General features: G+C 43.2%; 3 protein-coding genes across 4 annotated transcripts in view; 1 reads left to right on the plus strand and 2 right to left on the minus strand.

Moving 5' to 3' along the window:
• Positions 1-24,281, plus strand: part of apol (apolipoprotein L) — a 194,109-nt gene that overhangs the window by 135,269 nt on the left and 34,559 nt on the right. The window lies entirely within an intron of this gene.
• On the minus strand, positions 44-7,112 carry LOC310809463 (uncharacterized protein). Of its 2 annotated transcripts, XM_083676730.1 has the most exons (6): positions 6,831-7,112; positions 4,349-6,579; positions 4,098-4,191; positions 3,594-3,643; positions 3,096-3,167; positions 44-402 (listed from the first exon to the last, which is right to left on the minus strand). In XM_083676730.1, exons 2-5 carry the CDS (start codon positions 6,575-6,577, stop codon positions 3,126-3,128), a joined length of 2,415 nt encoding a protein of 804 aa, XP_083532856.1. In that variant the 5' UTR covers positions 6,578-6,579; positions 6,831-7,112; the 3' UTR covers positions 44-402; positions 3,096-3,125. The 2 variants fall into 2 exon arrangements, with proteins under 2 accessions (XP_083532856.1, XP_083532857.1); XM_083676731.1 differs by lacking the exon at positions 3,594-3,643.
• Positions 7,450-24,057, minus strand: LOC310810181 (uncharacterized protein; the record flags this gene model as incomplete). Its single annotated transcript, XM_083677855.1, has 23 exons — positions 7,450-8,163; positions 8,907-9,060; positions 9,366-9,452; positions 9,789-9,890; positions 10,148-10,307; positions 10,691-10,808; positions 11,026-11,173; positions 11,373-13,949; positions 14,171-14,290; positions 14,443-14,974; positions 15,126-15,235; positions 15,320-15,409; positions 15,535-15,603; positions 15,792-15,848; positions 15,997-16,095; positions 18,562-18,691; positions 19,745-19,961; positions 20,868-21,042; positions 21,183-21,267; positions 21,413-21,564; positions 22,067-22,132; positions 22,282-22,359; positions 23,848-24,057. The coding sequence occupies 23 exons, from the start codon at positions 24,055-24,057 to the stop codon at positions 8,138-8,140; spliced, it is 5,562 nt and encodes a 1,853-aa protein (XP_083533981.1). The 3' UTR covers positions 7,450-8,137.

Genomic DNA, 24,281 nt, shown 5'->3' on the forward strand with positions numbered 1-24,281 from the left:
ACATTTTAAAATACAATAAAAGTACATAAAAAAAAAAAGAAAAACATATCTACTTAATTTATTAAAACAGAAGATTGACAGAAATATTTTGGCCTTTCAATGAACAGTCTGGCTGTGATAAACCTGGGGACCCAAACCCTCTTCACTTCTCCTGACCATCTGTCGACATACAGTACTCGAGCACACAGGACCATGTAGCTTCCTTAAAACAATCAATCTAGTATCATTAACAGGTTGAACCAAATGGAATCAATGTAAACATTAAAAGGTATAAAATAAATAATCATTCAAAATAATGTTGCAGTTTTTCAACATTCGCCCCTAAACAAGGTAATGGCATTCCTCTGGGCTGAAGGAGACACAGGGAGAAGCACCACCGGAATGCTGCTCACAATGATTAACCTATGAAGGAGACACAAGGAAACAGCTCATCAGTTCAGAGGTGGTGTGCTTTGTGCAACGATACAGCGTTATGTAATTGTGTAATTTAAGTGCCAACAACTTCAATATACAGTTAGGTCCATATATATATTTGGACTCTGACACAATTTGTGTTATTTTAGCTGTTTACCAAAACATATTCAAGTTACAGTTATATAATGAATATGGGCTTAGAGTGCAGACTCTCAGCTTTAATTTGAGGGTATTCACACTCAAATTGGAGGAAGGGTTTAGGAATTACAGCTCTTTTATATGTAGCCCCCTCTTTTTCAAGGGACCAAAAGTAATTGGACAATTGACTGAAAAGCTGTTTCATGGACAGGTATGGGCTATTCCTTTGTTATTTTTTTTATCAATTAGGCAGGTAAAAGGTCTGAGTTGATTCCAAGTGTGGCATTTGCATTTGGAAGCTGTTGCTGTGAACGCACAACATGCGGTCAAAAGAGCTCTCAATGCAAGTGAAACAGGCCCTCCTTAGGCTGCAAAAACAAAAAAAATCCATCAGAGACATAGCGGCAACATTAGGAGTGGCCAAATCAACAGTTTGGTACATTCTGAGAAAAAAAAGAATGCACTGGTGAGCTCAGCAACACAAAAAGGCCTGGACGTCCACGGAAGACAACAGTGGTGGATCATCGCAGGATCCTTCACATGGTCAAGAAAAACTTTACTTTCACAACATCCAGCCAAGTGAAGAACACTCTCCAGGAAGTAGGCATATCATTATCCAACCCTACCATAAAGAGAAGACTTCACAAGAGCGAATACAGAGGGTTCACCACAAGGTGCAAACCATTCATAAGCCTCAAGAATAGAAAGGCCAGATTAGACTTTGCCAAAAAACATCTAAAAAAGTCAGCCCTGTTCTGGAACAGCATTCTTTGGACAGATGAAACTAAAGATCAACCTGTACCAGAATAAGGGGAAGAAAAAAGTATGGAGAAGGCTTGGAACTGCTCATGATCCGAAGCATACCACATCATCTATAAAACACGGTGGAGGATGGCTTCTAATGGCATGGGTCACTAGTGTTTATTGATGATGTGACAGAAGACAGAAGCAGCCGGATGAATTCTGAAGTGTTTAGGGATATACTGTCTGCTCAGATTCAGCCAAATTCAGCAAAATTTATTGGACGGTGCTTCACAGCACAGATGGACAATGACCCAAAACATACTGCGAAAGCAACCCAGGAGTTTTTTAAGGCAAAGAAGTGGAATATTCTGCAATGGCCGAGTCAATCACCTGATCTCAACCCGATCAAGCACGCATTTCACTTGCTGAAGACAAAATCAAAGGCAGAAAGACCCACGAACAAACGACAACTGAAGACAGCTGCAGCAAAACATCACAAAGGAGGAAACCCAGCATTTGGTGATGTCCATGGGTTCCAGACTTCAGGCAGTCATTGCCTGCAAAAGACTCATTTTATTTATGATTATGTTAATTTGTCCAATTACATTTGAGTCCCTGAAAATGGGGGACAGTGTATAAAAATGGCTGCAATTCCTAAACGTTTCATACGATATTTTTGTTCAACCCCTTGAATTAAATGTGAAAGTCTGCCCTTCAATTGCATCTCGATTTTTTCATTTCAAATCCACTGTGGTGGCATACAGAGCCAAAATTATGAAAATTGTGTCAGTCAAATATTTCCAGACCTAACTGTATAGGCCTACATTTAGTAGGTGATAGGATTACATCTTGAGGTGAAAATGATACAGCTCCCTTTGAAAGACACAAGTGTGAAATTATAGATTTTCTGCACCATTTTTCCCCCTTTTTGTTTCATCTCTTGTAAAGCCACAGAATGATCATTTTGGGGGGTAATTAGACAAGGTACCACACACACCTATAAAACTGCAGAGCAGATCAAATTCGCAAATTCAACATGATAGGTTAGGAATTGAAAGCTGGAGCTCTGTGCAGCAAGATTCAGGATATTCATGTTTAGCACCATCGAGCAGAGTTGTTTCACAGCTTTTTCACACATTGTTCTGCCAACCTGCCAGTCACTGGGGAGGTTATCGTGTTCTACACCACTCGTCTTCAGAGAAGGGAGAAGGGAGCGTCGACGAGAGCCAAGATATCAGCTGAATTTCACACTCATCAACAGCAAACTGACTGGCTATACCTCAAAACTGTCATGTTAGAATGTTTAGATGGAATCCAAACCTTTTTTGATCTGTTACTGACCCGATTCATATTTAATATTAAGTTTCTGTAAACATTCCAAGTTAAACTGATATCTGTGTGATATAACTAGATATCTGTGTTTCTGAACGAAACTCCACTTCATTTGTATCCTACTCTAATTTGAAATCCTCTAGAGACCATTCTGAATCACTGAACATGCTTGCCTTAATTAGTGTACTTGACATCCTCGGGGAATCTGTAAAGCCATCATAGAACAACTTCGGATATCGGTATGCATAACAAATGCGCAGTTAACTGCCACAGATATCTGCAGGAGTGGGCGTGGTGGGCATCATTGACGACTATCTCATTGAGCTTGACAAATCGTATTACTTCAATGTCGTTACAAAAGACAACCATTTTTTAATACAATAAATACATTCAAACCATCTGGTCTCATGACAAATCTGAGACATGTCATGGGGGAAAAATATCAGATACTGTAGTGTGTACCATACCTTTAATGGTGGCCTCTCTCTCCTCTCCTGTCATCTGTTGTTCAGCCTATTCACACCTCGGAATGGTTTGTTCTGCCAAGGAAAATGACAAGTGGTCACAACTGTGTGTATGACACAAATTCACACACAAGATATGAAAAACCAACTGAGCAAGTAGGATAAGCTTTAGTAGGATAAATAGGCCAAAAACTGCAACAAGCCCAGTATAGATAGACAGAACCAGTGCACGCACATCCACAGTCAGGATAAAACATTTTCCATGTTACTTTCTATCCCTTCCTTCACCTGTTCATTAGTCAATAAGCATGAAATGCTGATGCAGGGTAAAAACAGCGTTTCAGATGGGAGGAGGTGGTACAAAAGGACACAGCGGAGTCATCTCCGGATACACTGCCGTGTGGTAAAGACTAGTAATCGAACATCTGAGAGTCTTTGCGAAACAAAAACCTCAACCAATGAAAAGATCTATAGATCCATAGGTATTATTGTTATAGCTACCTTGTGCTTTGGACATGTCATGGAGAAGTTTTCTTCATTGAGCACACAGCCTGCAAAGACGGTGTGCATCAATTAGAAAACAAAGCATTTAGTTAGCAAACTGTTTCCTCACTGACATCATTTCACACCGATAGAGAACTGCTTCCCACACACACACACACACAGGAAAAGCAAGGCTGACTGACTGACTCACTCACTCTTCAGTCACTTAAAGCATTTTCACTAACATTAGTATGCAAACACAAGCATTAGCCTGAGGCTAAAACACATTCAGTAAGAGCTCTTGCAATATCTATAGGCTCTTCAATGCTGGGTAATCCCCTTCAATTTACCTAAGCCTATATAACTTCTGAAAACGTTTTGTGTACAGTATGAATGCAAAGTCCTGAACAACATAACGTCTTCATTGTATAATTACAATCATCAAATGTTTTTACGACCACACTAATCTACAATACATTTTAGATTCTCAACATTCTACATTCTCAGGTGCACTGCTCTTACCTGATTGAACGGCACACCTGTAGTGGTACTTATTGGGGCATCCCTTCAGGAAGCAGCCCATCGTTGCACCTGCTCTCTGGCATGTGGAGCACACCTGGAAAAGCGAGAGCACCATTAAAAACATATATTATAGAGATAATTACTACCGTATTTACCTTACTAAAGAGAATATCACACCAATCAATAAGTCGTTAAACATCTTCACGCCTATGCAAAAACAAAGAGGTATTATATTGTACAACATGACTCACTGTTTCTTGAGCAAGCCTAACAGCCTCCTCCAATCCATAGAGCTTTCCTTTAACTAAGAAAACCCCTGTGGACCAGATGCCACAGTCCTCGTGGATCCAGCGTTCATTCGTGTTGTGGGGCATCACAGTCGGTTTGTGGCAGTCATCTACAGAGCAGTTTTCCTTGGGCTTTTTCACAAAAGGCAATGTGGAGTTTTCACAATCACTAACAAGTATGCAGTCCTCATCTGTAGCCTCCACTGAATGTCCATTGCTGAGTCCATGTAACCCATTGTCCCCTACCTGTCCATATTTCTGACTGTCTGCAGACAGTTTACTGCAGTTCTGTTCCCTCTGGGCCTGCAGTTTGCACTGTTCCTCCAGAGCCTGCCCAGTGGGATAGTAAGGCCCGTGAAGGTCCCCTAGGCCCGTGGCGTTAGCTGACCCACCACACAGGCAGCACACCTGCAGCGGCTGACACTTACTCTCTGAGCTGAGACGCCCTAGCCGGAAACAAGACGTCCTAGGAACAACACCGGACAAGGACACAGTTTGTTGATGTCCTCTGTTACGACCTACATCCTCTTCCTCCTCCTGATAGTTGATAACAGTGCAGGCAGAGAACTCCCTTCGCTCCATGTGTACAAAAGGGCAAAAGTTATCTGATTTGTTTTCCCTTTTCTCCACTTTGTAGTTTGCATATTTCAGTTTGATCTCTGGCTCTTCGGGGGAGAACATTGAGGATGACCCTGCTTGTTTGTGTTTCTTTCTCCTTCGTCTTGTGAGATTTGTTTTATTTGCTGCTGCTTTGCTGCCAGTTGGGGCCACAGGCTGCTTGGTTAGGGTTTTCTGTTTGGTTTGCAACTCTTTGCTCCTGGGGGAAGGGAGCTTGGACGGCACCTGTTTGATGTCTGCCATGTGTGAGGCAGGTGATGACTCCCTCTGTGGAGATTTAGAAGAACTTTGGCTCTTCAAGGGCCTTTGTCTACTTGTCTGACTGTCCATATCAGAGTCACCTGAATCTACAATTTGCATGACAGCTGGCAATAACCAAGACTTCTCTGAACTACATGATTTTGCTTTAGTGTCTACCATGTCAGCAGAACCACAACGGTGTGAACTTGTATTTGAGTTTTTGGTATGGATTTTTGAATTACGCTGACAGACACTATTGGTGGGTTTATGCATTAATGGGGTGGATTTCTGAGGACTGGCCCCACGTCGTACTCCTCTTGGCTGTGGAGAATGTTTTTTCTTTTTAACAACTGTCTCATCTAGCCGCCTTCTCTTTTTCAAAATAGGAAAACTGTGAATCTTTCTCTTTTCATTAGTGACAGGGACCTCAATGACATCACTATCATCACTAGAAATATCGACAGGAGAACTGACAGATTTCACATAAACAGCAGCTAATTTTGACAGGTGAAGTACAGGTTTCGCATGCACCAATACCTCCCCTGCGCTGTCAGATGAGTCCTCTGAGAATGTATTGTCTGGACTGGGGGAGCTCATCTTCTGAGGCAGTAGAAAGCAACCTTTTCGTTCATCCATAGAAGCATCAGCAGGGGACAGAGGATCCACTAAGGGACTAACACATTCCCTGTCTAAAGAACTACATGTGTTTGAATAGTCCTGAGTTATGAGTGTATCCTTAGTTGTGGAAACAAGGAAAATGACATCAGAGCCACACTGACTCTCTTCTCCATCAATGCTCTCAGCAATTGGACTCTCTGTGGGGTCGGTCTCAGACAACTCTGAGTCCTCCTCTAAGCGGCTGTCCATACCATTGTGCAGGCCTAAAAGGTCAAGACCTGATCCCTGATCAAATGTCATATCGGTGTGCCTGCTGCCATTGTCAGAACCAGGCTCCCCTCTGCAATAGAAACCTCCATCCAGCCCTGTGTTTAGCTGCATGAAGCCAGCCTTAACTCCCTTACTATTATCCATTAATTGAAAAGACAGTGGGTTGTGGGAGGAGAGAGAAGAAGACCTGGTCCCATAGGGGGGCCTGCCAGTTGAGTCAGGTAGTGTTTGATCTGAGAGAATCTGCATGGGCTTGGACACAAGGCAGTCAGTTTTGTTTTGTGTGAAATCTGGCACTGTATTGTGGCTCCTTGTGTGTCTGCTGTACCAGCTGGGCTCCTTCACCAGGTCCACGGCCTCTGCAGAGCCAGGGTTCAAATAATTCTTTGCACATTTCTTTGAGAGATCCAGAGCAATGGGAGATGGGTCTTGAGATGACAGCTCCATCACTGCAAGAAATTAGCATAAAAGCTTTTAGTCATTTCATAGAAATCGTTTCAATCATGTAGCTAAACAGGTGAACAAAAGGTTGCCTGAATTGGGGAGGTTTGTATATGATGTAGCTCAGCTGCCACTGTAATAAAGCATGTAGTACACGTACTGTACCTTGACTGGTCCCATAGGGTGTTATACGCTACTGGTCCACTCCCACAAGCGCTTGACAGTTGCCAAAAGAGTAGCTGGCCGGCTGGATACTTACCCTTGGTCAGCTGATGCTGAGTGCACTGAAGGTAGCAGGAGATATCTGTCAAATGCGCAACATCGCTACTTCAGCTGCCAGCCAGGCCTTTCAAAACGGAGTAAACAAAGAAGCATCACTGTTGACAATCCGACTTTAGCCTGCTAGTTAGCTACCTTATTCACCCGGAATACCTTGGTGATGCGAAACATGTTAGCTACTAAAGACCCGTTAGCATGATCTACATCCATAGGCAACTATCCGTGTTATACCGACCGTGTTGTTAAGTAAACATAACAGATGCTCCCTGTGCAAAAGAGATAATAAGGCGTAGTTGGAGCTAACCAGCTACTTGCTCTGGAAACTGCGCTCACTCTCAGCTGGTGGTCAAACACCGATGCATCATGGGAGGTACACAATGTAGGCCTACTGAGTTGAGTGATGTGTAGAAATAATCATCTGAATGTCAATCAATCAATAAATACAGAAATAAATCACTATATAGATTACTTTTAAAATTATAATAACACATTTCCTAAAGTGTAGGGTTCACATTGTAGCTGATTCTGATGATTTTTTTGTCGGATTGATTTTTTTTTTTTGGGTGATTTATTCGCTGGTAAGACAAAGATAAGGCAAGAACATTGTTTTATTGTTAAAACAAGTCATCAACGGATTTTAATTAAATTATGGAGAAAGAACCAAAAATGTGCAAAGCAGGACCAAGATGAGACTAATTTGTCACTGAATGAAAACTTTTATCTGCTGTAGCCTAAATCCTTACTAGTGACTCACTTTGTTTGGGAAAAAGTGTCACAGGACAGGGCAGAAAACTAAGGCAAATGTCATTGTTACATAAGGAGTAAATGTAATGTTACACCCACTAGACATTGAAACACAATAAGCAACATGGGTCACAATGTTGTTACTAATTTACCCTTGTTTACATTGTGTTTATGCTGTTACATGGAATGGAATGGTATAGTAATGTACAGTAGTTGACAATGTTGACAATGCAATGCAATTACATAATTGCAATGTGACATAAATTGCTATTATAATAATTACAGTGTTTCTACACAGGTATATGGGCAACTTAATGTGAAATGTTACTGAAGGAAGTTAATAACACTTAATCATGCTTTTACAAAGACAGGCTAAATAAGGTGCATTTAGGTACAATTATATACAAATACACAATCCTCTAATAAAAACAGCATCTGGTTAGTAGTGGGTACAAGATGTTTGACAGTGTGGGTGTGTCTCCGGGGGCTTAAAGGTGCACCTCTGGAAACATAGACAGAATAGATTCAGGTTGACGTCTTTATTCAGCAGCAGGGCCTTCTTTGATAATCTACAGAGGAAAAATAGAGAGGTGGAAAAATTTAAAAATGAAATCCATCACAGAGTTTGCCATAATGTCTTGCTATTCTCCAATACAGGTGACCGTGAATTACTAAGATTATACACTCTTGCAATATACAGTAGCATCTCTGTATATTATGCTGTAGAGCATCTGTTCTTTTCTTCAATCCAGTCACTAGGTTGCATGTTGGATGAAAGCAGGGAGGAAATCAAAGTAAGGCTATCAAGAGGAATAACAGATCACAGACAAAACCACTAGATAGTGTAAAAGCCCATGAAAGGGCAGAGAAGAGATGTCTTTACCCAAAGGAGATCTCTGCTGATGTTATATGATGTTATATGATGTTATATGATGTTATATGCACTGCACTATAGAGAATGTACAGTAGAACTTCACATACTGTATTAAGTAACCTTGTGAACTGAGGCCTTTTTAAGTTCAGTGTGAAAAAAAACTAAAAGGGCTGCTGTAATGCTCTAGACAATGGCAGTCTCTTCAAACCTTGATGGTGAAATCTCGATATATATATACAGTATTAATACAACATGTACTGAGATTTCATATTCAACACCAGGGATCTTGAAAACACACACATTTAGACGCTTGGCTGCGGTGCAGCTTGTTGACCTCAGAGTGGCAGCACTCAACATCGTGTGTTTTTTTTTTCAGAAGTTCACAGAGAGGTCGGCTCTTGAATCATTGAAGGGATGAGTGTATGTACTGGGTCATACCATTATCTGTGTCCAGAGGTGAGCACTCCTCTAGTGCATTGTGAGCTAGTCTCAGATTCTCTCTGAGCTGTCCGATGTCTCTCTCAGCCTTGGCCCTCATGATGCTCAGCTCAGTGTAGATATCCTTGTATTTCTCTGTTGCAAACCTCTTCTCCTGAGGGGATTATGTTTTAACGCAGCATAAAGATCACATAACGTAACATAACATAACACAGAGGATGTATGATGTATGATTGTGTGTGTTTTACAATAAAACTGTTTTCTTGCCTGAAAAAAAAAATATTTGACCTGAATGGGACTTCCTGGTACATATGAAAAAATTATGGAAAATTAACCAGGCATTAACCAGGCTACTATAATACAAGTGAACAAGTTATACCATAGTAATTACATTATGTTTACTCTATGGAGATGCCTACATAGGCTGGTGTTATTCTATTATCCTGAGTGTGTTTTCACCTTTTGGGCTGTCTGGAGCTCATCCTTAAGTGAAGTGATCTCCTGCTTCAGATACTGCACTTCTGAGTCCTTCACTCGCAAGGTGATCTGCAAGACAGGTAAGACAGAGCTTAAGTCAGTTTGTTTTCTCAGTCAGTATCAACGCATTGAGTTCCATGCATTAGCGAAATGTATACTAGTGTGTGAATGTTTTCAAGAAGGTCCAATTGCAGACAAAAAAAGATTGTCTGTAATTTTGTTTAGGGTGACATCTAGTGGTATCTACTGTCAAAGGCATGTAGTAATTGAACCTTTCATAAAGCGTTACTCGACTGAACTAGATTATGAGGATGACGTACAATTGAAAACACGTACATCAGCAACACTATTAAAGGAGTTTGAACAGTAGAGTAAACTAAAGTACCGCTTCGTCAATAGACCCACCTCCAGCTCATACACATCCCTCTCCTGACTCAGAGGGAACGCATCCTGCTTGGCCAGGGAGCACAGTCTGGTGATCTCTGCTGCTAGATGGCCACTCACTTCCTGGTGAATCAATAACAGTCATACATCACTTGCTTCTAACTTAGTGGTACTTTGCATTTGTGTAAACATTAGAATTACACATGGAGGTAGGGAAAAGACACTTGCACAATTCCATAACTGTTAGGAAAACATATCCTGAAACAGCATATCATGATCATTGACCCTGCTTTCAGTGGATTTGACAGTGAAATAGAGGTGGGTTGGAATGAGTTGGAATGTGTTGGTTACATTACAGTATGTTACAGTATGTGACTTACCTGGTTGCGAGTCCTCAGGTCCTGGTTCTCCTGCTGGCACTGACACAGGGCCTGCCTCTCTGCTTCCAGGGCCTGGGCCAAGTGAGCACACTCCAGACACTTCAGAGAGTACTGCTGTGACAAAACCTCCAGCTCCCGTTGACAGGAGGCCAACTCCTCACTACACACACACACGCACGCGCACGCAAGCAAGCAAGCATGCACGCACACACACACAGACACACACAGACACACACAGACACACACACACACACACACACACACACACAGTGAGTTAAAGCCACTGAAAATCCCTCAAAATGGTTGCATTCTGCGTTGGAGGATTCGCTTTTTTTCATAAGAATGAAATGTTCTGCTGAAATAGCCAGACAGACAGAGAGCCAAGAACAATGAGCTGTATGAGGAGGACAAATGCGCCACATTAATCTGTCTGCCAGCCAATCTTGCATATACAGTAGTCTGGTCACATGTTGTCCTGGACGATGGAAACCCATGGGAGGGCAATAATTGAAAGGCAGTATGTCTGGGATAGATTCAACGTACCTGTGCTGCATGCATATTTCTTCAAGATCAACACTTCCTGCATTGTTGCTTGCTTGACATGCCCTCTGTATTTCCCTCTCCAGCTCCATACGATGTGCGTTCTTCATGGCTTCAATTGCTGAAGGGGATTGAATTTGGTGTGACAGAACGTTATGGGATTTGAGTTCTGAACAGTTAAAGTAAACACACACATGCAAACACACACACACACACACACACACACACACACACACACACACACACACACACACACACACCTGCACGCACGCACGCACACACACAAATGTGAGTTAAAGCCACTGAAAACAGTGAAAACACACACAGCACTCCCTCACCTGTGATAGTTGCAGCCGTCTCCTCCTCCAGCAGTCTGTTGCTGTCTCTCTGCAGGCGCTCCAGGTCCAGCTGGTGTCTGTGTTGCAGTTCCCCCAGAACCTTCTCATGGGACTCCTCCATGGTGGCAAAGCCATGCTCATATATGGCCTGGGGGGGCAAAGACAGAAGCTGGTTCATCCACAAATTCATTATTCTACTCTCTGGGGTTTTATTAATTCAGGAAATATACATGATATGGAGCACATTGAATTGATTCTTTGAACACATTTTTCACTAACAATCATTGAAGTTATTGATTATATCAATTACAGTAATCTGGCAAAGACAACAGCAACTGTACCCCTACCTTTAGCTTTTCCATGTCTTTCTTGTGTTTCAGCTGAAGAGACAACATTTTCCCATCATGCTCCTGTGTCATCTTCTCTGCCATGACAGAGAGCTGCTCCTCCAGGTCCTTCACACGGTTTCTTAGTAACGACACAGCCTCGGCCTCACTCTCTCCAAGGGGGTTTGGTTCCTCTTGACGTTCATTATTAGTCCTCTTCTCAACATTCTCATGAAAAGCCTCCTCCTGGCTCCCACTCTCCGACTCACCATCAACCATTGGGCTCTCCGGGCTATTGGTTAGGGAGTCACTTTCAACCACTTTCACTTCCTCTTCCTTTTTGGTTCCAAACATACATACTTCCTCTAAGGCAGTCACCTCTTGCTTGGGCTTCTCCATCTCCATTTTACGTGCAACATTCACTGCTGTCGTCTCTGTCTTCTGCTTGTCTGTGTCCAGTGGCTCTGTTGATGAGTCCATGTGCTCTCCCTGGTTCAGAGTGGCCATATCTACTGTGGCACTCAGCTGTCTCTCTGGGTCTGACAGTCTAGCTCTGAGTTCCGTGTTTTCATTCATTAAGATGGAACAGTTGCTGCACATCAAAAGAGAGGCCGAGAGTCCTTGTTTGGTGTCTTGAAGTTCCCTCTTGTGTTGATTGTTAAGCCTACTTATACGATAGGATGAGAGGGCTTCCATGGCTGTGCAATGTATAGAAGCTACCCAGGGATACTTTATGCTGGAGATATGACAAAGCCTTTCAGCCATGGACTGGAGCTCCTCATTAGCTGAGGCCCTGACCGACAAGGCAATTTGATTGAACAAAAACATTTTCTCCTGTGTGGTCTTGTTAAAATGTCTGCTTATGATGTCAACTGGTTCATTATTCCTGTTAAACAAAGTCATTATCCTCTTATCATCGTTACTAGTCTCTTTAATTTCTGATACTGTTTCAACTACAGTGTTTCCAATAATGTCCAGGTCTTTCAAAGACCTGCATCCATGCATTCTGTGCAGACCACCATTCCCGGTGTCTGTGTTAGAATCTGTCTTTCCTTGAGAGAAAAGACTATGAGCTAAGCGAAGAATTTGCTTTTCCATAACCATGTGCTCTACCACTTCACTTAGAAGGTTATCTGTGAGTTTATCCTCAGGGGACTGGGATGGGTTGGCCTTCAAACTGTTCAAAAGCGTTCTCCAAAACTCCTCCTCTACCTGAAGTTGCTGCAGCACTGTCTGGTCCACTTCCACATCCTCTCTCTCTCTATCTAAGGATATGTTCATTATATTCATATCTGACACGTCAATCACCTCAAGGACTTTGCCTAAGGCTTTGGACCTCATCATAATTGCCTCCACTACTTCCTGGATCCTTTCTTCACCTGAAACTGAAATGTCTCCATCTTGCCATTTCTCTTCACCTCTGTACTTCATTATTCTCTCCTTCTCCAATGTCCTCTCTCTCTTTATCTGCACTTCCTCCTTCAGCCTCCTTATATCGGCCTCTGCCTCTGCAGCTCTCTGGTTGTGGAGCCTCTCAGCCTCCCTGAGCTCCGTGTTGTGGTCCTGCAGCTGCCTCTCCAGCTCTAACATCTTGGCCTCCATGGTCTGCAGACACTGGTGAAGGTATTCCTGCTTTTTCAGTCCATCATTGTGTGTGTCTGTGTCGATAATCTCCTTTCCCACCTCCCCCTCTGTTTGGAAGCCCAAACCTTTAAGAGTGGCCTCCCTGAGCTGCAACTGCATCTCTGTGTCTCTCAGACGCTGGTCCAGTGAGGCTAGCAGAGACTGGGCCTCCTGATGCTGCTGTTCTCTCCTGCGTAGCTCCCTCTCCAGACACTCTGCTTTGGCCTGGCTGCGTTGCTCTACCTCAGGGAGGTGACTGTGCTGAGTCTGACCAACCAGCTCTGCTTTCAGTCTCTCTATCTCCCTGTCTGCCTCCGTCAGCTGGTTAAGCATCTCCTGATTACGCTGGTTAAGAGCCTTGTTCTGGTTGGTGAGCAGCTCTACCTCCTGAGACAGCCTGCTCACCTTGGCCTGGTCTGGGCCTGCCTGCTCTTCCGTGTGCTTGAGTGTCTCAAAGCCGTTTTGGATATCTTTTGTGAGGTGGTTTGCTCTTTCTCCTGTCTCCTCCATGCTAAGTGCATCTGGACTCCATGCATCTCTCTTGGTGCGGGACTCTGGGCTTGGCGTCTGCTGATAGCTGGTTTCACTGCCCAAGTTAGACACTCTGTTCTCTACCCCGTTCTGATTCAAAGAAGCATATAAGGGTTCAACGACTGAGGCTGGTGACACCACAGATGTGCTCACTGCTAAATGACTACCGGGGAACACGCCCAGCTCCAGCTCCCGGAGGTTGCCCTCTGCATCCTGCAGCCAGATGCTGGGAGTTTGAGATTCGGGGGAACATTCCTGAGGGGGTGAGACTGGCGAGGAGAGGCCGAGCTGCTCTTGCATGCTATGTCTGATCATTTCTTGCTGCAGCAACAGCTCCCTGGTCTCTCGGTACGTGTCGGCCAGGCTCTGAGTATGACAGCTGAATGGCTTTTGGTCAATCCTAAAAGGACCAAAATCTGACTCAGGCCTCGAAGTGGTGTCAAGCTTAGGAGAGGAAACAAGATCATTGTAAATAAATTATGGTTAAGCTGCAACTGATGTTTGATAAAACACTCAACTGAGGACAAAATGTTGAAAAACTAAGAAATGCCTCACGGTGAAAGTCTGCCCCTAGTGTGAAATGTATGCATTATTACTGTGCATAGAAAGAAAAATGAAATACAAACATAGAGCTGTAAAATGAGAAAAGCTATCTCCTGTCTTACCGGTGGGGGGACACAGTTGTTGAGCGCCTGCTCCTTGTATCTTTGTGCTGTATTCAACTGAACCTCCAGCTCAAGCCTTCGAAGGTCTGACTCTACCAACTGTGCCTTCAGCTCCTCTACCTTCAACCGAAGAACACAGACATACAGTAACTCAACCTTGAAACCAACCAGCAGCAAATGAGGACTTATCAAAACCTGTACATTATACCTTTTACAATAATTTGAATAAGAATGATGAGAAACAGAATTTCATATGTACAGTACAAACACACCCCCTTCCTGTAGGTCTCCAGTAGCCTCTCTATCTCTGCTGTGTCCTTGCTCTGGGACTCAGTGTATAGTGGTACAGTCCTCTCCTGCCTAAAGGCTGTCCTCTCCACCTGCTGCCAGCACTGTTCAATCTCCTCCTGGACTCTCTGCTGTGCCCTGGGGGAAGGCTTGGCACTGGCGCTGGCACTGGCCTCCCCTCTGCCATAGTCCAACTCCCAGCCCAGAGGGAAACCAAGCATGCTCTCATATCTCTTCCTCCTCTCCTCTCGCCTCCTCTTCCGCTCCACATCCCCAAGCTCTGGTTGGACCGGCTCCGTTGTCTCCTGTGGCCCCGGCTCTGAGGCTAGAGGAGGCACGGGCCTGAACTCAGCCCAATCGAAGGTCCTCGAGCGGCCCTCGCGCCTCCTCTCACGCACGCGGCTCTGTTTGGTACCCAACACTCTCTCTGTGGGGACCTCTGAGGAGGAGTCCTGGGTCACATCTGGCTTAGGGAGAGCCTCAGGTGGGCTGCAGGGGATGTGAAGTCCTGGCAAGCTGGTTCATAACATAACACAGTCAGGAGATGAACTGAACTCACAGTTCAGGAATCGAACAGTTCAAGATACGAACCCTCTTATTACTACAGACATTGTATGGTAATGCTTTTTTATGTATTAATGAGAATGGTATTACAAAGGGAGCTTACATGGCCACATCAGGAGCATTGGATGGATGCACATTCTTCATGAGGGCCTGGATCCAGTTCCTTCGTATCCCAGCAGTCATGGCTGACAGTGTGTACACACACTTCTGGGTCTTAGGGAAGAGAATATGAATGCAACTTTGATTAAAACTGGTTTAGTATAGAACAACAGTTATCTGTTTGTTGATTGGTCTTACATGTATCTGAAAGCCATAGTTCCTCTGGACCTGGTACTCTGAGACATTATAACACATTGTCAGGTCAATTTCCCCCTCAAGATCTGAGGCCTAGCAAGAGAAGACAAAAGACAAGAGATCCGTTAGTAAGCCTTGTGAGCAAAACATTGCCACAAAAACATCTCTGAATGCAGAGCACTAAATACTAAATTGAGTTTAAATTAAAATGTACTTGCCTCCTCTGCTATGGAGTCCTTGTAGTATCTCAGATTGTCAGCTGACAGAACAAACCAGTATTTCTTCCACTAGAGGGGAGCAGATAGACATTTTAAAGTATATTAGAGGCAGACTACTACACAATACACGTGAACTAGTAGACACCACATTTATAAACCCTTAGTCATTCCCCACCAATAAAAAAAAGAAGGTAGGGTTGTGTTAAAAAAAGAAAAAGAAAAAGAATCTTTGATAATTATCAATGAACCAACTTTACCTGATCTTCCTTATCCAATTTGACCATCCACCCTTTCTTGAAGTTCAGTAAATCAGGCTGTAACATCAGACATACAGTATAGTGTGTTAGGTAATAGGTTGTCAATGGATTCAAACCATTGAGTGTTTTCAGTTTTTCCTCCAGCATTTTATTGATTGACATCTTGCAGTGCTAAGGCATTCCTAAGGCAACAACAACCACTCACAGTCATGATGGATTCTGTGGTCCTTCGGTCCAGTGACTTGGCTCTTCTCTGAGTAAGAGGGGCAGTGAGCTGATCAATGTTTCCACACGACTTCAGTTTCTGGGTGAAATAACAGGTCATTATCAACTACTGAGTTAACAGTGGAGCGGAAGTAAATGGGTGAACTGATATGACGGTAACTCTTGCATTAAACTACTTTAGTTGGCTCAGAATTAAACAAAAAGGAGTAATGAGATTCTCTGCACTGTCAGAGTGAGACAGCTTGAACGTGTACATTTTATCAAGCAGAGAAAGCATGAGTCATGCACTCTGGCATCGATGCGAGGTGTAGTGAGGATTACTGTTGTACACAGCAGGGGACTACAGTCTGGTAAACCACAGGCCTGAGTTCCACTTGGGTGACTAGACTTGGCTATGGAGCGTATGAAAAGACTAGAGGCTGTATTATCCGCAACCACCCTTAGTCTCACATGCCCAGAGACGCTATACACCCCAAATCTCTGCCCTGACAACATTCTCTCATCCGTCTCAGTTTCCTCAAAGATAGGATTTCATCCTGCCTCAGAAAATAGCTTTGACAACACACATCAGAGAGACCTTTTCAAGTTTAGATTACGCACCACTGAATGAAACCAGAGTCAGCGCACCATATGAAACAAGATTTTTTCATTTACTTGAGCCTTTCCTCTTCAAAAGATCCATTCTTCCCTCTTACATAATTCTCTTAATGGAAAAACGAGGACTTTAATAAATACAGAACATTCTTTGTCTGTTCTCGGACATTTACATTGAAAACTATCCAAGGACACAACACACTCAGGCTAAAGAAGAACACTCTGCTCCGGGTGCTGTGTGAATCAGCTCCTGTCCTCTCAAACAAACACTGCCTATTCCACAGTAGATATTGTCTGTCTCCAGATGAAGTCCATTCTCCTTAAGATAGGGTGTTGGGTAAAGGGAAGTGGGCTGTGGGCTGTGGGAATCAGAGCCCAGGGGGACAGAGTGAACTCTGAACAGGCCTTTGACCTCTCGCTCCCAACCAAAAACAAACGAACTGAAAGAACATAAATCATCGCACCGGACAAGATGTTCTGCCGCCAAGGAACTTAAAAGGCAAATCCTCAGGAATGAGACTGTATGTTTAATCAAAGACTACTGTAGCATCCAACCTTTAACCCAGAGTGATAAACATATGTGCTTTATGTGTCCAACTAAACCCTATTTCGGGGTAAGACAGTATAATCATACAGTGTCTCATAAACAGAAAAATATATATACCTTTAGTATATTGCATCTGTCTGAGCTGTACAATACATGTATCCTACTGTGTACATGTACGCTAACTGTTGGTGATGTTTCTGTTGTTGTCACAGACAGATAGATACCTAAGGTTTAGTCACCTCCTTAAACACCAGGAGCCAGTCTGAGATCATGGGGACTATCATTTCACAAACAGATGTGCAGTTGGCCTAGGAAGGAGTGCCTGAAACAGATTTACAACAACAGCTCCCCTACAGTTCAAACAGCTCACTTTGAAACTTTGTGCTAAAGTCTCCGTTTGATTTCCGTCTCAAATACAGCAGCAACACAGCCAGAGAGGATATGATACCCTTAGACAGTACTGCAGACTACCATCCCGTTATGAGTTAGCATGAGTTGTTCCTTCTCACAAGCAGATGCCATCATTACATCCTCATTAAGATAACGTCCTTGGAAAATTTCTGTCAAAGGAAAATCTGAGATTACGACACAACAGGAGGCAGACTGAGCACCTTCAGGGCATAAGAACCAGTTTAGCTAGAGAACAAAACATAATGCCTCTCCTCTCCCTCCTGTTGAGACACACACACACACACACACACACACACACAAACACACACACACACACACACACACAGAGGAACACATGTTCCGACAAGGCTGACTAAGGGTCTTGACTTATCCACGCGTTCCATGCCAAACTCTCATCATCTACAATTCAGGGCTGAACCCTGATTTAAGGCCTGAACACACACGCACCCACCTGACACAATGGAATGTGAGAGCAGCGCCTCATCCCAGTACATGAAACATACACACCATACAATTAGCAGGCCAGAGCCGTAACGTTGAGGTGACGTCTTTGCATCTCTAACACCTGGTCTTATTAGTCATGTTCAAACGAGTCCAACCCAGAGCTATCGGCTCTGCCTGGTGTGCCTCTGCACATTACCCTAACAATGACTGACCACTCATTAAACACAGACTAGAGACAGACTTTTTGAACAACATACTGTAAACAATGTGTAAAATAGCAATCAATTCAAACGTTATCTGTGAGATACCATCCTAACAGTCTTAGCCAAGTGTCTGCCAAAGAGCATTGCTTGCCAGGGTTCCTCTGTGACATATGGGCAACATGGTTAGGTGGGGTTATTCTTAAAAGCTATGCTTACCCTTTGGATTGTGAGAAATTGTTCCAGGGGTGGTTTTAGTGGGGGAATGTGTTGACAAACCTAACGGGGAGTTATTCATTGGTCAGGGATGACTGCTGTGTAAAACAAACAGAATAAATTGTGTGACTACCTCTCTGAAGTTACTGCGAGCTTCGGTCCTACCCTTCCTGGATACGGCCAGACCCATTTCCTGTCCCACGTTAGTCCTCCCAGACTTCATCAGCTCCAGTCCCATCGGCCTCTCTGTCTCATTATGGTGTCTGGAAAGCAGAACAACAAACTGGGTGTATCATTCAACAACAGAAACATTGTGAACAGGTTCTCTGGCGTCTCACAGGTGGGCTGTGACATCTTTTCCACCAACAACACATTCAGGATGACAGCTTAATGATTCCATCACACCACCACCTGTAGCCTACTACAGAGCAGAGTCTGAGACATGCATTCAACCTAGATCTATCTCTTATTGTCATCGTTGTGTTCATTGTGGTGAAAGCTGAAGGAGACAGTGACACGGTACATCCTCATCTCAAATGACAGGTGACATAGAAAACAGAGTGGTGCATCGACGGAATGTCCTGGAAGGAATCAGATATTGAGATAACATTGTATACTCAACTACAACAGAAGAAAAATCGTAAACTCTGGAAGCACGATTATCTTGTTATAACAAGACTTGTGAATGCGTGTTGAGGCATGTGTGTGTTTAGGAGTTTATATTAGAATGATACCGTGCCCTCAGTATGAGATGTCTTGCCATGACACTTGCCCTACTTTCTGTGAGGCAGCTTCTAAAAAACAAACCAATAATGCCTTAAAAATATCTAATTACACTACCCTTTTGGAATTCCTAGCCCTATTTGGGGCAAAGATTCTGTCTGTCCCTACAAGGCAATGGGTGAAACACAGAGCGAGGTATCCAGTCACATGACAAAATATTTGATATGCTGTTGGGGCATAAAATGGGAGTGTTTCTGTAAAGCTAAATTTAAAAAGCAGTTCAGTTACCTCCCTAATGGAGGGGTAACGGCCTTTGATCTGGTGTTGGGCTGTGTGTAATGTGTGTACAATTTTATACTGAGAGAAACAGGGAGGCATCTGCTGTCATTCAGCGCTAATTGCTTGCACATTGGTCCATTCCCCTGCCAAACAAGTTTCATGCCTATTAGCGTAGCATTAGCAAGACAGCACGTGTCTTCAATACACACCCAAATTACTCACAAATGTCCATTTGACATAATGTCCAAGAACATTATAGTGCACATTATTACAGTATGAATCATCAAAACCATGCCCTTAACTTTATGTCTCACCTCTCTGCCCTCTGACAGTTGCTGTTGGGTGATGCATGGGCTCTGTATGGCATTGGCTCCACAGGCTGACTGTTGCTGCCAGTGTCATAATCATCACTGCTGGCCACAGAGTCAAGGGAACTCACAGAGCTACTGATACAGGAGCCACTGGAGGGCAGGCTGCCGTCAAAGGTCAAGGGGTCCTTGGAGGCTGGGGGCAGGTAGTGGGGAACATTCCCTGGACAGAAGGGTCGAGAGGATTCAAGTCAGACCTTTGATGGATATAATCTGTATATTCGTTCACTTTCCTCTAGGGATTGTATAGATTGGGTCCATCATTTTGTATGAAACTGAATGTCATACTTTAGCTATTGAAGCAAAACATAAACAATGGAACAATACGGCAACTGAAAAATCGAAACTGCATGTTGTATGAGGACTATATTTAAAGGGAGTATATTTGAAGGGACTTGGAGAACAACATACAGTAGTATTGGCGCCTAACAGAACACTGCTCATTACAGAGGGGCCAAGTTAGTTCCCCTTCTCATCAGCTCACAGGCCACAGAGAGGGCCCCCTAATATCTGTAATCTACATCAGCCTAATGAAGTGCCCTGCAGGCACAGTCTGCAGGAGTTATCCTGCTCCCCATTATAAGCTGGGCTCAGACCCTGCAATACGCTAGTAAAGTGGAACATCACTGGAGACAGCCAAACAAACAGCCACATTTGGATAGATACACAATTTGACTAGGAGACCAGTCTGTCTGATTATTGGTCTTGATTGTGACATGGTTTCTTTGCAATGATGGTGAAGCATGAGCCACCCCTCACAGAAAAAAATGTAATTCTACAAAATGAGCTAAAGTAAAGGCCAATCTCCATGCATTCAGGGTGTTTAATAACAGCACAAACACTGGTCATCAAACGAAGCTCTGTCCGTCCAGTGGTGCACTGCGCAAAGTGTGAACACCTGCAGGAAGTTAGGTTAGTGTTGGAGGCCAGGAAATGGCTGAGAGTGTCAGACAGACACAAAAGTCTGTGCGTGTGTGTGTGTGTGTGTGTGTGTGTGTGTGTGTGTGTGTGTGTGTCTGTGTGCATGTGTGTGTCTGAGTGTGTGGTGGCTGGTGTCTTTCCTCCACACCTGCAGGGGTCTCATCCGAGCCCATGAGATCAGAGTCTGCTAGAGACCAGACAGGGGCCACATCCGGCCCCCCACCGGGCAGTTCTTCCTGCCATGGGCTGGAGCGAGGGTGAGCAGCACTTTCCATGGCTGGGAAACTCGGCTCAGTGGCAGCCATTTTTGCTGGGCAGGGTTCCTGAAGAAGACAATGATATTTTCATTGACACATGAGGGGATAGATTTCCTTTGTTTTATCAATCATATTGTCCAACATGTACAGTATTACGGCCTTGAGTGGCCTTCATGAAAATGTTTTTAATGGTAAAAAGTTTTCACCTGGGAGTTAGTAGGTTCTACTTTGCGTTTTTTCTTCTGATTCTGCTTATTGGTCCGTGGGTAAGCTACTAGCTGTTCACTCCAGCTGGTAAAAGGGAAACAGTTGAGACAACATATGAGATTTCAATAACACAGGCCCAAAGTATTATACTAGTATACATCAAAGAGTAGAGTTCACAGAGATGTTAACTCAGAGTGTTATACTGTAATATCGGCCCATAAACACAGACCCATTGATGATCTCTTTGGTCTCCCCACGGATGAAGAACTGCTGTTCAGGTGTGATGATACACAGTGCATTTCTCTGCCCTGTCTTAGGCTCTGCGTCGATCACCTCTGTGCACAGGTTCATGTTCACTGTCCCCTGTGGCAGAGTGCTTCGCTAAAGGAGGGTAAACAAACACAGGAAAGGTTTTGGTCTTACTGAGAATTTTGGTATGGGTTATGGTGATGATTTATTTTATCTGCCCAAATGTATACAATATACTGCATATTTGTATGTAATATGTATGCTGAATGCAATATGTTGTGGGGATGAGAAGCTCCCAATGATCAGTGAAATAGAACATTTATTATGAAGAGTGACAGAGAGGAGAGGATGAGATTTGAGAAGATCAGTGGGAGAGGGGGAGGGGCGCATTAGAGGACAGGCTAAGCCCAAATCATCTACTTTGGTGCTACACACAACATCTGGCTAAAAGATGCACAGGGAATCCACACATAAATCAGGACAAATGTACAGTAATAGTGCCTCTATTTACGTGTGTGCGTGTGTGTGTGTGTGTGTGTGTGTGTGTGTGTGTGTGTGTGTGTGCGTTCCAATACAATATGCCATTACAACAGCCATACATTGCCAGTTGTTTGTATTAAGAACAATCTCTTACCAACTCATCCAGCGCAAAGCTCAAGCTGCCGTGTTCGTACAGGATGAAGAATCGCCGCTGCCATTTCTGTCATTTAGAGGCAGGATTATCATCACAATAACATTTTTGTTCATGGATAATGTAACACTTTGGAAAAACCCAGCAACTAGAACTGACACATGTATTCATGCTACAACACCAGACAGATAATAGATAGTTGGTAATTCTTTCCTTACCCTTGACCTCTGCATTGGATTATCAAAATCAGTCCCTTCTGGTGCCAAGCAAAGCCAGCCTCCATAAATGGGTTTGGCCTGCAAATCATAAGCATACCATGAAATAAGAGTTAGGCCCTATGAGAGACAGATGCTCAGAGATCGATACACATATTGTATACGTGATCCGCAGAGGTTGTGTCCAAAAAGTTATTTTGTATGCCACCCGAGAGGATGGATATTTTTGTAAACCGAGGGGATATTTTTGTAAACAGCATCAGTTCTCTATGAAACATGATTTTTATGAAAAGGGATGTGGTCATCTTCACCTAACATTAAGTGGCATTCTTTGCTGGTTATGGCTTTGACAGTTTGTGTTATATAATGCACTCATATGACAATGATGCATTTACAAAATGTGTCAAAGATGCAGTATCCTCATAAATAGGAGCCAGAGGTAATCTTGTTGTCATGGAAAAAAGGAGAATAAACTGCTCTTTGTGCTCCTTGTATTTGAGATGTCCCTAAAGAGACTGGAATGTTCTGGTTCTCTGCCAGTTGTTCAGACTATCTCTCTGTAGAGAACGTGTGGAAACGTTCCTCTGGTTCCCCAGTTGGTCAGAGAAAGACAATCCATAGTCTCTCATGTCAGTGAGAATGAATCAGTGGTTGAAACTTTGTCAAAAGACTTGACTGAATTGAACTTTGAACGGCATATGGTGTACTGCAGAGTGAACGCTGAAGAGCTTGGAGGAGGTCAAATGATGAGACATGCTAAGTGCAGTGTCAAATGATGAGACACTGCTAATGCAGGCAAACACATGTACTGTAAGCAGAACTATTATGATTTTTTTCTTTGTTATAAGTTTGTAAACATGAAAGAGTTCTGCTCTCTCCCACAATAGTTTCAAGAGCTGTTGGTCGTTTTTGATAGAGCAAACCTTCAAAGAGTGGGCATTGGTTTCACAAAATAAATCACTGACAGTATTCACTGACTAGTCTTCAGAAAGATGCTGAAATAACTACACATGTGGCAGAAGACTGAGCATTGTTCAGATTATTTCAAAGAACATGCAGGAGGTAAGTTAGTTGAGCTACTGTTGTGCAACACCACTGAAATTACAGGGTGCAGTGAAACTAGACAACTGCTCAAACTGTCCATGTATGTTTTTAATAATAACCTGTTATAGCCTCAACGGTACTTGTCAACAGGTTGGGTTCAGTCTTTTTTTTTTTTTTTTTTGCATTTTTTAAAAAAAAAAAAAGAAAAAAAAAGGGATGTACGGTAATTACATCCTTCATACTTTTTTTTTTCAACGGTGTGCGGTAGCTATTTCCTACACAGAAATGCTTAATTCCTTCAAACTGACAGCAATTCTATTAGTCCCTATTTGGTAAATTCTCTTTTATAACCAAAGATTGCCATTAAACTATGCTCACAGATTCCAAACACGTGATGGGATTCCAAATAAACAGATTGCGTCTGAATCCCAATGCATAAATGACACCCGTTAAAATACAAACCAAAAGTTTGATATTCAAATGATTAGGCCTATGAAACTATCAATATAAAATAGAATGTGTTACCTGGTCCATGTCATTATCAGTTAGAAGATGAAGCTCCCTTGATTTGAAGCAATTCTGACATTTACTTTTATTGAAAATATTCGCTTGGAATTTGTTACACGGATTCGCGCTCTTGTCTCCAGACATTTTCTGTTGGATAGTCTTCTCTAAATCCAAAAAACTCCTCAGTTCACTCCGTTTTGAATGGAGCGGTTGATCCGATATGAACATCTGTCAAATTCCGTGTGTTCTGACTGAGCTCTTCGCTCTCAACACGACCGCTTAAAAATCTCTCACGTACGGGACGTCCAACTGCGTTAAATACTGCTGCTGATGAGTGGGTATCTCAGCTTTGCTGTCCTCTACTGATCGACAACGGCAATGTGAATAGTGTCAATTGGTAAGGAAATAGTTCAAGTTCCCTTCCCTTTCAAATTCCCGCCCCCTTCTCAACC

Source organism: Argentina silus, assembly GCF_951799395.1.
Source record: "Argentina silus genome assembly, chromosome: 9".
NCBI lineage: Eukaryota > Metazoa > Chordata > Actinopteri > Argentiniformes > Argentinidae > Argentina > Argentina silus.

What these genes read in the sequence shown, in the direction of transcription:
- LOC310809463 (XM_083676730.1), bottom strand. Translation starts at nt 6,577, where the DNA reads ATGGAGCTGTCATCTCAAGACCCATCTCCCATTGCTCTGGATCTCTCA. An exon ending in TTAGGCTTGCTCAAGAAACA is followed by an intron (nt 4,192 to 4,348) that starts GTGAGTCATGTT and finishes TCGCTTTTCCAG; the next exon opens with GTGTGCTCCACATGCCAGAG. An exon ending in TGACATGTCCAAAGCACAAG is followed by an intron (nt 3,168 to 3,593) that starts GTAGCTATAACA and finishes TTTCCTTGGCAG; the next exon opens with AACAAACCATTCCGAGGTGT.